At 44.2% G+C, this 12,864-nt stretch overlaps 1 protein-coding gene across 4 annotated transcripts in view; it reads right to left on the reverse strand.

Annotated features, from left to right (window-relative positions):
* ppip5k1a (diphosphoinositol pentakisphosphate kinase 1a) overlaps nucleotides 1-12,864 on the reverse strand; it is a 160,231-nt gene that overhangs the window by 107,720 nt on the left and 39,647 nt on the right. For all 4 annotated transcript variants that reach the window (XM_078430059.1, XM_078430056.1, XM_078430058.1 and 1 more), the window contains exons 5-10: nucleotides 11,013-11,098; nucleotides 8,907-9,061; nucleotides 6,661-6,762; nucleotides 4,655-4,816; nucleotides 2,256-2,377; nucleotides 761-862 (exon numbers count right to left, since the gene is read on the reverse strand). In XM_078430059.1, coding sequence (XP_078286185.1) covers nucleotides 761-862; nucleotides 2,256-2,377; nucleotides 4,655-4,816; nucleotides 6,661-6,762; nucleotides 8,907-9,061; nucleotides 11,013-11,098 — 729 coding nt within the window. The remainder of the gene's footprint in view (nucleotides 1-760; nucleotides 863-2,255; nucleotides 2,378-4,654; nucleotides 4,817-6,660; nucleotides 6,763-8,906; nucleotides 9,062-11,012; nucleotides 11,099-12,864) is intronic.

The raw sequence follows: 12,864 nt of genomic DNA on the forward strand, positions 1-12,864 counted from the left end.
CACATTAACACTATCCTACAACAACTAGGGACAATTTTTACATTTACCCAGTCAATTAACCTACAACTTGTACGTCTTTGGAGTGTGGGAGGAAACCGAAGATCTCGGAGAAAACCCACGCAGGTCACGGGGAGAACGTGCAAAGTCCGTATGGACGGCGCCCGTAGTCAGGATCGAACCCGAGTCTCCGGCGCTGCATTCGCTGTAAGGCAGCAACTCTACCGCTGCGCCACCGTGCCGCCCTAGAGAAGAGATGGTTGGAAGAAAGAGGTGCAGGAAAGGAGTGGGGCAAGAACTGGCAAGCGATAGTTGGATCCATACAAGGAGGGGCTGATTGGAGATGCAGCAGATGGGAGAGAGATGGGCCGAGAGCCACAAAGACAGAGGATAATGTGGAGAAAACAAAATGGCTACAGATGGTGGAATCTGGCAAGAAAGGAGTGAAATATAGAATCAGAGGGAGGGATGGTAGGCGGAGGGAAATGAGGGTGGGGAGGACAGATGTGACCCAGTAGGCGTGGTGATGATCAGAAGATTTTAGATTTCAAAATTCGAGCATCTGCAATCTCTAGTCTCCCTGCTCGCATTCAGACAATGATTTTGAATACCTCTTGGCAGAACAACACCAGCTTCTCGAACTTCCTTACGTAACTGTAGTCTTTCATGCCCGGTAGTCAATTGCACTTTGAAATTACACACAGTTTCACACGGTCAAGTAGGCCAGACCAGAACATGCACAAATGCTGGAGCTTCAACTTACATGGTTCCCGACGTGGTTGGAACAATGGGAATATCTTCAGCCTCTGTGGGTATGGACCATGGTATCTGCAGTTGTGGGGCAAGCTCCCGCATAATTATGTTACTGGGGAGAAAAAAAAAAAGCAAACTGAATTCAATTGCTTCATAGACCAAATATATAAATACTGTACTTAAAACAAGAGAAATACTGACCCCCCCCCCCCCCCCCCAAGACAAATATGTACTTCCATACTTCCCACTTAGGCTCAACTTTTCAAATGTACAAATAAGTGATAATGGGCATAGTACTTCTTCCCTGTTCTGTCATTCGGTAGCTCGGCCTTGAAAATGTTCAAAAGCTTTATTGTATCATGCTATGGGGAAGAGAGACCAAAGACTCTTAATCCTCTATTTCAAATAGACAACACCCTTATCAGGCCATGATCCTGCCCTGAAGAACCCCTACATTGATGCTCTAGGTCTGGGATGCCAAACACAACCACCATCTTTTGTGAGATGTGATCCCAACCACTGTGGAGAAAACCAGCAGGTTGCTCTGAGAGAGATCAAGTGCAGACAGAGATCAAGACCAAATCTCTAAACTGGAACCGTTCTACAGGACACTACTGGACTAGTACAGTATCTCGAGGCCCAATTACTGATTTCATTTAAATCCCACATGACAGATGTTAAATTTAAAGAAACACATTTGAAATTATAAGATTATCATTAGTAATGATGACTATGAAGCTAGTGGACTGTTGTATATAAAATGCACCTTGGTCCTTAATGTCCTCCAAGGATAGGAATATCTCATCATCTTCTATTCTGGCCATGTGCATCTACGGACTCACCTAAGCTGGCCTCCCCAAGAGTGAATGACCAAAGCTAGGGCAGGATCATGGCCTGATAAGGGTGTTGTCTATTTGAGATAGAGGATTAAGAGTCTTTGGTCTCTCTTCCCCATAGCATGATACAATAAAGGTTTTGAGCATTTTCAAGGCCGAGCTACCAAATGGCAGAACGGGGAAGAAGTACTATGCCTATTATTGTTCAATGGTGCTTTTATTGTCAAACGTGCGAAGTGCAAACACACAATGAAATTATTCTTACAAACAGTGCAGTAGAGTATCACACACCGAACCACATCCTCGATTAGCAAGGGCACAGAAATAGTCCATTGAGCCTGCATGCAAGAGGCGTCAAGTTTTGGCACCATTTTCAAAGTCCAATCCGCGCTCTATTTCTTGTTAATGGAGTCCGATGCAGGCAAGCCCAAGGCTGCTGTGGGACTCCAGCCATCGCCTTCCTTGGACACGACATCCCTCTCCTTGCCCATCCATCTTTGTTCCCAAGGAGCGTCCTCTGAAATGACCCTCTCAAACTTACACCCACTTCTGCCTGTAACTAAACCCCCCCCCCCTCACAGAATGGTCTCTTCAACATAAATGCTATTCTCACTTGAAAAGCCATGCACTGGTGCAATACGAGCAAAAATATTTGTATTTAATGCTTACCCAAGGATTTTTGCACAGTCGTCATAATATTTCATCGAATTCTTCACAAAGCTGAATCCATTGACGTCGCAAACGTAGGAATGCCCATTTGCCCGCAGCAGATCAAAACCGCAGACAGTTTGCTATGAAAAACAAAATGGGCTCATTAATAAAATCAATGCAACCTGCCTCATGCCACTGGGAAGCTAGATGATACCGCACTTCTATAATCACAACAGAAAAGAGTTCACAAGTTTAAAGATATATTTCTTCTCAATTTTTCCCTTCGTCTTTTCTCCCCGCCTCTTCTTCCAAACATGGTCTTTGATGGCGATTATGGTTCCATGGGTGTCTCATCCAAGTGATTCAGGCACCCTACTTATCCCAAGTGAGATCGCATCCCTGTTCTCCACACCCGCACCATCCAGAAGCAGATACGAGACAAAAATCGTTCTCCCAAGCTCAGCCAAGGCAAACCCCTACTTTAATATAAAACATGTCAAGTGCCTGATGTTGTAGAGGACCCCATGGTTGATAGAAAGCTGGAAGGGAAAAGCCCAGGAAGCAAATTCAATGCTAGCATTTATTTCAAGAGGGCTTGTATACAAAAACAGGGATGTAATGCCGAGGCTCTATAAGGCCCTGGTAAGGCCGCATTTGGTATATTGTGAGCAATTTTGGGTACTATGTCCGAGGATGGATGTGCTAGTTCTGGAGAGGGTCCCGAGGAGGTTTACATGAATGAACCCAGGAATGAGTAGGTTAACCTATGAAGAGCATTTGTCAGCACTGGGCCTCTACTTGCTGGAGTTTAGAAGAGGTGGGCAGCACGGTGGTGCAGCGGTAGAGTTGCTGCCTTACAGCGAATGCAACGCCGTAGACTCAGGTTCGATCCTGACTACGGGCGCCGTCTGTACGGAGTTTATAAGTTCTCCCCGTGCCCTGCGTGGGTTTTCTCCGAGATCTTCGGTTTCCTCCCACACTCCAAAGACATACAGGTATGTAGGTTAATTGACTGGGTAAATGTAAAAATTGTCCCTAGTGGGTGTAGGATAGTGTTAATGTGCGGGGATCACTGGGCGGCACGGACTCGGTGGGCCGAAAGGCCTGTTTCCGCGCTGTATCTCTAAAAAAAACAAAAAAAAAACAAGGGGGGACCTCATTGAAACATACCGAATAGTGAAAGGCTTGGATAGCGTGGATGTGGAGAGAATGTTTCCACTAGTGGGAGAGTCTAGGACTTGAGGTCATAGCCTCAGAATTCAAAGGACTTATTTTAGAAAGATGAGGAGAAACTTCTTTAGTCAGAGGGTGGTGAATCTGTGGAATTCTTTGCCACAGAAGGCTGTGGAGGCCAAGTCAGTGAATATATTTAAGGCAGAGATAGATAGATTCTTGATTAGTACAGGTGTCAGAGGTTATGGGGAGAAGGCAGGAGAATGGGGTTAGGAGGGAGATATAGATCAGCCATGATTGAATGGCAGAGTAACTTGATGGGCCGAATGGCCTAATTCTACTCCAATAACTTATGACCTTATGAGCCAGTCTAAACTTATTCTTATGAAGGACTTCAAATAAGAGTCCAGTATCAAAATAATGGGAAGGAATGTGATTAAAATAGGAAAACATGCAATACCAACAATTCAACCAGCATCACACACCGTCAAAATCAAGGCTTTGAAACATACTTATATGGTAAAACTCTAGTAAACTGGCATATTTGAGACTGTGGCAATGCTGAATTAGCAGATTTTCTGTTCCAATGGATATTAGAGCTATTAATTTTATTATCCCATTGCACATGGCAATTAAATACTCTTGACTCTCGACTAATTCCCGTCACTATTTTATTTCACTTGTTATACGGTCATATGATTTTTGTTTTCCAGAGAACCCGATAGGTTTAAACAGTACTGGAAATATACAAACACACTGGGCCATTATGGACTCCACCATTCCAGAGGTCATCTGTTGCTGGCCCTGATTTGTTCTGGCCATTTCTCCCCGCCCACCACTGCTTTCAGTCTGAAGAAGGGGTCCGACCCTAAACATCATCCATTCTTTTTCTCCAGAGATGCTGCCTGACCCACTGAGTTGCTCCAGCATTTCGACTCTATCTTCCGGTATAAACCAACATCTGCAGTTCATTCCTATTGACGCTGTGGGCCCGGGCTCCAGCTCCTACCCTATCCATGTTCCCGACTCCTGATGTTGCTGTCCCCAATCCCAGCTCTGGCTGCACGTTTTGCATGTACTCATGAGCTCTGGCTCACATTCCAAACTAGTGGATGAACCCGATGCCGATCGAGGATTTCTGCACAATCTAATGTTGGATTATCGGACTTTATACACTGCACATCGCATGATATTGTTGCATCCTCTGGTGGATGGTGCTTCCTGACACAACTTTTCTAACTAACCTTAAAAGCTACGCAGACTTTCCTGGCGACTAGCTTTTCCATGGCTGTTAACATCACAGGGTAACGAATCTCTTTTCCCTCACTATCCCGTTCCACTTTTCCATCGAGGGCTGGTGATTTGCGAGCCTCAGCGTGAGCATAGTCCGGACCAACAGTGTATACCTGCAAGGAAAAGGACATTACGTTCATTGCATCTGCCCACAAACTCTACAATCCAGATGGCTTGCGATCCCTCTTCGCCTTATCAACTGGGAGTCAGACAATATTGGAAATACTCAGGTCAGGCTACATCTGTGGGAGGAGAAACAAAGTCAACATTTCGGGTTGGAGGCCCTTAAATCGGAGTTCTGACAAAAGGTCTCCAAACTAAGGTTCACCAGATTGATCCCTGGGATGGCAGGACTTTCATATGAAGAAAGACTGGATAGACTAGGCTTATACTCGCTGGAATTTAGAAGACTGAGGGGGGATCTTATAGAAACATATAAAATTCTTAAGGGGTTGGAGAGGCTAGATGCGGGAAGATTGTTCCCGATGTTGGGGAAGTCCAGAACCAGGGGTCACAGCTTAAGGATAAGGGGGAAGTCTTTTAGGACCGAGCTGAGAAAACATTTCTTCACACAGAGAGTGGCGAGTCTGTGGAATTCTCTGCCACAGAAGGTAGTTGAGGCCAGTTCATTGGCTATATTTAAGAGGGAGTTAGATGTGGCCCTTGTGGCTAAAGGGATCAGGGGGTATGGAGAGAAGGCAGGTACAGGTTACTGAGCTGGATGATCAGCCATGATCATATTGAATGGCGGTGCAGGCTCGAAGGGCCGAATGGCCTACTCCTGCACCTATTTTCTATGTTTCTAACTGAAACACTGACTCTGGTTCTCTTCCCGCAGATGCTGCCTGACCTGCTGAGCATTTCCAGCATTTTCTGTTTTTGTTTTATATATCCAGCATCAGGAGTTTTTTTGATTTTCATCCAGTATTCAGGCTAGATAGGGAATGAATTTCTCCACAACTGCAGAGGAGCTACTGCACAACTTATTCTGAGCTTTGTAATCCTACCATATGCTGCAGTTCCTGTGAGGAAACAGAATATAATTTAGCACTTAATGCCAAATGTTTTTTTTCAAAGAAAAGCAGCAACTAGTACTCTGTCACTTGATTGAGTGTACTGATTTGTCAAGGAACAGGAATCTTGAAATTTGGTTTAGGATTCATGGTTCTCTGATCATGTTGAATGATAGTATCCACATCCACCCCCACAATAGAGAACTTTGCTCTCACCTCACAATGACCTCACCCAAATATTGAGGGGTACAAGTAGAAAATGGAACTGCAGATGATGGTTTGCACAAAAAAACAACAAAGTGCTGGAGCAAATCAGCTGGTCAGCAATCTCTGAAGAAGTGTCCCGACCCAAAACGTCACCTATCCACGTTCTCCAGAGATGCTGCCTGACCTGCGGAGTTACTCCAGTGCTTTATGTCCTGTGGTGCGATACATCTCTCCCCCACCCCATGGGGACGACCCTAGTTTCCAAACTATGGAGGTGGAGCCAGTCTTCCTCACTGACCTGCCCAAGCTCACAGTGCGCACTTTCAACAGAGCAACCAGGGCACTCTCTATTTATGTGTAGGAAGGAACTGCAGATGCTGGTTTAAATTGAAGATAGACACAAAATGCTGGAATAACTCAGCAGGACAGGCAGCATCTCTGGAGAGAATGAATGGGTGACGTTTCGAGTCGAGACCTTTCTCTGAAGAAGGGTCTCTGAATCCTGTCCCGCTGAGTTACGCCAGCATTTTGTGTCACTCTCTATTCATAATGCTATCAGAGCTCTCAGCAGGCACTAAACCCTAAGTGGAGTTACCGGATTCTGACTAAGTTGTACATCTGAGAATATTGATAATTATTATTTTTTAAATCGCAGGTAGGGATAAAATTAAAAGAACTCCTGTATGCTTTTCCCCGAAGCAGTAACGTTTAACAGCTTACTGAAGTGCGCACAGCACCTTTACATCTGTTCCATCTGTTGGCATGAATTCTTCGTAGATGTATGAACCAGTCTTACGCACGGTACTTTCAGGAGAGTAGACGCTGCTCCGACTTCCAATCTTAAAAAGTAGATGTCAGAAGGTAAACATCAAATTACATAAACAGGCCGAAGATAGACACAAAAAGCTGGAGTAACTCAGCGGGACAGACAGCATCTCTGGAGAGAAGGAACAGGTGACATCTCGGGTCGAGACCCTCCTTCCTTCTAAAGGGTCTCGACCCGAAACGTCACCCATTCCTTCTCTCCAGAGATGCTGTCTGTCCCGCTGAGTTACTCCAGCTTTTTGTGTCTATCTTCGGTTTAAACCAGCATCTGCAGTTCCTTCTTATACATTAACATGCCCATGTGTTCTAGTGTTAACCGAATCAGAAGGTATAAGGGATTTGCTGGGCCTGTAAAGCAGCAACAAATGCAAATTTCATTGTTACAAAAGGCAATTAAACACCTTTTTTGGACTCTCAACATAAGAGGTTGTGCTTCACAAATATTTTGTTGTTCATTTTAACAGAGGAAATACTAGAGAGATAGGGAGGTCGCTAGTGGGAAATAATAAGATTTTAAATATGGCAAGATTAGGGATATTGAAAAAAGTTTGAGTTTGTTATGTAAATACTCTCCATTTATCTAGTTGGGAAGAAAATGAGGATTTGTCATAATAGATATCTGTGAACTACATAGTATGGGGAAAATGTGCATTAACTGAACCAAAATGGCACACACAGAAAGGAAAACGATGCAATAACCCTTTTTAAAAAAATAGACAATAGACAATAGACAATAGGTGCAGGAGTAGGCCATTCAGCCCTTCGAGCCAGCACCGCCATTCAATGCGATCATGGCTGATCACTCTCAATCAGTACCCCGTTCCTGCCTTCTCCCCATACCCCCTCACTCCGCTATCCTTAAGAGCTCTATCCAGCTCTCTCTTGAAAGCATCCAACGAACTGGCCTCCACTGCCTTCTGAGGCAGAGAATTCCACACCTTCACCACTCTCTGACTGAAAAAGTTCTTCCTCATCTCCGTTCTAAATGGCCTACCCCTTATTCTTAAACTGTGGCCCCTTGTTCTGGACTCCCCCAACATTGGGAACATGTTTCCTGCCTCTAATGTGTCCAATCCCCTAATTATCTTATATGTTTCAATAAGATCCCCCCTCATCCTTCGTATACAAGCCTAATTGCTCCAGCCTTTCAACATACGACAGTCCCGCCATTCCGGGAATTAACCTAGTGAACCTACGCTGCACGCCCTCAATAGCAAGAATATCCTTCCTCAAATTTAGAGACCAAAACTGCACACAGTACTCCAGGTGCGGTCTCACCAGGGCCCGGTACAACTGTAGAAGGACCTCTTTGCTCCTATACTCAACTCCTCTTGTTACGAAGGCCAACATTCCATTGGCTTTCTTCACTGCCTGCTGTACCTGCATGCTTCCTTTCAGTGACTGATGCACTAGGACACCCAGATCTCGTTGAACATCCCCTCTTCCTAACTTGACACCATTCAGATAATAATCTGCCTTTCTATTCTTACTTCCAAAGTGAATAACCTCACACTTATCTACATTAAACTGCATCTGCCATGTATCCGCCCACTCACACAACCTGTCCAAGTCACCCTGCAGCCTTATTGCATCTTCCTCACAATTCACACTACCCCCCATCTTAGTATCATCTGCAAATTTGCTAATGGTACTTTTAATCCCTTCATCTAGGTCATTAATGTATATGGAGAAAGCTGGGAGGAATTTAACTGTTTCAAAAGAACAAAATAAAATTATTTTGTATCTGGATATTCTGTCTGAAAAGCAGATTCAAAAGCAACAATTTTTAAAAAATGGAACTGGTTTAATATTTCTGGGTCATGGGGAAAAAGCAGGGAATTGGAGCTAATTGGAAAGCTCTCAAAGAAGCAACACAAGGATGTTGGAGCAAATGGTCTTGTGTACTTTTACAAGGTATTTATTCACAAAATGGTGGAGTAACTCAGCAGGTCAGGCAGCATCTCAGGAGAGAAGGAATGGGCGACGTTTCGGGTCAAAACGTCGCCCATTCCTTCTCTCCTGAGATGCTGCCTGACCCGCTGAGATACTCCAGCATTTTGTGAATAAATACCTTCGATTTGTACCAGCATCTGCAGTTATTTTCTTGTGTACTATTACAAATCACTCATTACAAAAAGCAAGGCTGTGTATGTCATACCTTACGGAACAGCCTCTGGCTCCCTCCCCCTGCCGACGCAGGGTAGTAAATGTACACATTATGGTCTTCTGCACTCACGGGTTTCTCAACAAAAGGCTTCTGGAAGATTTCTCCGTTCACCTCCACGTGATCATCTCCTTCCACCAGGCTACACTCTGCGCAGGTTAAGAAAACACAGGGAAACAGGATTTATTTTGTCTGTGGCTTTGAGACTTTTAACCAATCCTTAATTTACAACAGTAACAGAGGACGCTGATTTGTCTATCAAACATGCTTCACTCAGTGACAGGTTACTTGTGATGTGGACCACTCGCTAACCACCGCCACTGTCGTGTAATCTTCCCTGCGAGTCAAAGAACCAAATCCAGCTTTTGATTCCCAAACAAACAGGATAAGGTTATTCTATGTTTTTCAATTTTTTTACATTCAGAGAAAGATTGCTAATATTGCAAGTCTTCATGTCAAGACTAGTCCAAAGGCCGCATCTACTGCATCCGGTGGTCCCGATGGGCAAGACCAAGCATAGAATCGATTATCATTGCGCCAATCACTCGGTCTGCCCAGGTCTACTGGACCTTCCAGGTGCCAACCATTTTAACTCCTCTGTCCATCCCCATACCGACTTCTGCCCTAGGCCTTCTCCATTACCAAGAGTACAGCCAGTTGCAATTGGAGGAACAGCACCTCGGATTCTGCTTCGATAGCTTACAAACCAACAGTATGAACATTGAATGATCGTATTTTAGGAAACAAACTCCCCCTCCCTTCCTACCTCCACCCTTCCTTCCCCCACCAATAGAGTGACTCAGCGGGATAGGCAACATCTCTGGAGAACATGGATTGGTGACGTTTCTGGTCGGGACCCTTATTCACACTCAGTTCAGCTTTACTTTTGATTAAACTACTCATTCAGTCTCCAGAGTGATCTTACAGTATTCCCTGAAACCTTATAATTGAGAAATTGTACTTCATTCCTCGCCCCCCCCCCCCCCCCCTTTCATTATCACGCATCTCCCCTTTCTATCTGTTACGGGTCAGTACATTTCTTCCAACACATCATCTGCCCATGCGCTGCAGAGATGCTTCCTGGCCTGCTGAGTTACTCCAGTACTTTTGGTTTTGTAAAATAGCATCTGCAATTCCTTGTAGAAACGGTGGTACAGCGATAGAGTTGCTGCCTTACAGCGAATGCAGCGCCGGAGACCCGGGTTCGATCCCGTCTACGGGTGCTGTCTGTACGGAGTTTGTACGTTCTCCCCGTGACCTGCATGGGTTTTCTCCGGGGTCTTCTGTTTCCTCCCACACTCCAAAGACGCACAGGTTTGTGGGTTAATTGGCTTGGTAAATGTAAAAATTGTCCCTAGTTGGTATAGGATAGTGTTAATGTGCAGGGATCGCTGGTCGGCGCGTACCTGGTGGGCCGAAAGGGCCTGTTTCCGCACTGTACCTCTAAACTAGATCACCAATAAATTAACAAAGATTTACAAATCTTTTGGATTATAGAATGGAAAAGTTCGTAACTGGGCACCCTGAATTATTGCCAACAGTTTGTTAAAACAAAAGATGCCGAAATCATTGTTCAAGCAAAACCCAGAAAAAATGACACCAAAGCAACACAGTGGCACAGCTGCTGCCTCACAGTGCCAGAGATCCGGATTCAATCTTGAGCTCAGGTGCTGCCTGTGAGGAGTTTGCACACTCTCTCTCTGTGATAGTGTGGGTTTCCTCTGGGTTCTCTGGTTTCAACTCACATCCCAAAGATGTGTGGGCTTACAGGTTAATTTCCCTCTGTAAACAAATCCCCCTGGTGTGTCGGGAGTGGATGAGAAAGTGGGATTACATAGAACTGGTGCAAATGGGTGATCGATTGTTGGCATGGACTAGGTGGGCCGAAGGGCCTGGTTCTAAGCTGCATCTCTAAACGAAAACATTATATTCATCGATCTTTACAAGGTATAACGTAACACTTCTGCTATCATGTAGGTTTGAAAACACCCCATTTAAAAATAAATCAGGTCAAAACTAAACAAACAGGTTGAACTGGGCAGCAACATTGCAAAGTTAGACAGACAAATCACAAGAGCCTTTGGAGACAACAATACCAACCATCAGGTCGGTCCGGATTTCGATTTAACACTGCGTAACGAGGAAGATCTATTCCTTCTTCCTGCAAAATCCGATAGACTTCTCTCCTGCAAACATAAAAATAATCCAATTCTAATCCAGAAAACAAACGTTGATGCCTTACTATATTTCATTCACTCTGTATTTTGAATTTAAATGCAAATATGATCATTTCTTTGTAGAACATTCCAGGACCAGAGGAACATTTTAAGCACCTCAAAAAATTAACACATTACCTTTAGCCCCAAAGAGAGACACAAAATACTGGAATAACTCTGCGGGACAGGCAGCATCTCTGGAGAGAAGGAATAGGTGATGTTTCAGGTCAAGATCCTTCCTCCGCTCCAGAGATGCTGCCTGTCCCGCTGAGCTACTCCACCATTTTGTGTCCATTGTCGGTGTAAACCAACATCTGCAGTTCCTTTCTGCACCTTTAGCCCCAAGTCAATTCAGCAACAAAAATATATATAGCTTCCTTTTCACTTTGCTGAAACAAGGTTTCTTGAAACTACAGATAAACTTCTTGCACAGCTAACCTCTTTTCTCCCTCAGATGGAGGGCACGGATCTGCATTTTCTTGAATTTCTCAAGAGGATTCTTGTTATTTAACGTGGACACTTGTTATTTAACGTGAATTCTTGTTATTTAACGAGGACACTGCTATCTAAAGCTCACTTGTAAAGGTTTGGAAATCTGAAGCAAGATCGCAATGACTCAAATATATTTTATTTGGAATTGTACAACAAAAATTAAGCACCACATTTGTCCATGGAACGTCTTTGGAACAAAATTTAATTTGCTAATGCATCATAAGAATTGCCGTCTTTTGCAAGGTTTGCAAGGAACTGTGTGGCAATTCCATTAATATTTAATAGCCACTAATCTTGTGTGGTGCTGCAGAACTGGAATGAAGCAAAGTGCAGCCTTCAGGTGAGGCGAGGTCGTAAGGGCAACGGTAAATTAGAACACAAGATAGACCACAAAAAGCTGGAGCAACTCAGCGGGTCAGACAGCATCTCTGTAGAAAAGGAATAGGTGATGTTTCAGGTCAAGACCCTTCTTCAATTAGAGCATGGTGCGTCAGAGCTGCAGCCCACACTGCCTACAAGGACATAATCGCAGCGAGGTTTATATATGCAGTTCTTACTAGAATTGCTGTCAGCCCTGGCTTCAGGGGTTGCTCACTTGCCCAAAGATTAATGGACTCAAAACAAGTTCCAGAGACTCAAGGCCAAAAGTCTAGTCTGATATTGCACATTACCACCGAGATGGTGCTGTCCACATTCTTTCAATAGAGAGCATAACCAAGGTCCTGTCCAATTTATCCCAGAACCATTTTGAAGGTCAAGTGAATCATTTCTTCTGCCCTGGACAATGTCTATCGCTCTTTGTTGACATGCTGCTGTTATTTGCCTTAAACAGTGATGCTCTTTCATCAGATTATCGATTGCCTGCAAAATGTTTTGTGACAAGACGTTTGTGATGTGCCCCATGTGAAGGCAAATCTTTCTTTGCAGGTATGGACACAGCATCAAAAGCTAAAGATCTTTAATATTTTGTCTAGCTATCTAGGCTTTCGCACGATAGATCACACTGGGTTTGGACGTAACCTGTTCAGTGCAGAAAATGACAATATTTCTGATCCAAAGAAAGCCATAAAAGACTTTCCCAGTTTTCAGCAGGCAATTGATGTTCTATAGTCCAGGTAGACACCGCAGTCTAAAGGTTCATCTTAAAGAGAACTGGCTAGGAACAATATACAACTGGCCTCAGCATGCAGGGTGGAATGTCAATCAGTTCTCACTTCCAGTGGCTCTTTAATATATCCTTTGAT

Source organism: Rhinoraja longicauda, chromosome 38 (genome assembly GCF_053455715.1).
Source record: "Rhinoraja longicauda isolate Sanriku21f chromosome 38, sRhiLon1.1, whole genome shotgun sequence".
In the NCBI taxonomy this organism is placed as follows: Eukaryota; Metazoa; Chordata; class Chondrichthyes; order Rajiformes; family Arhynchobatidae; genus Rhinoraja; species Rhinoraja longicauda.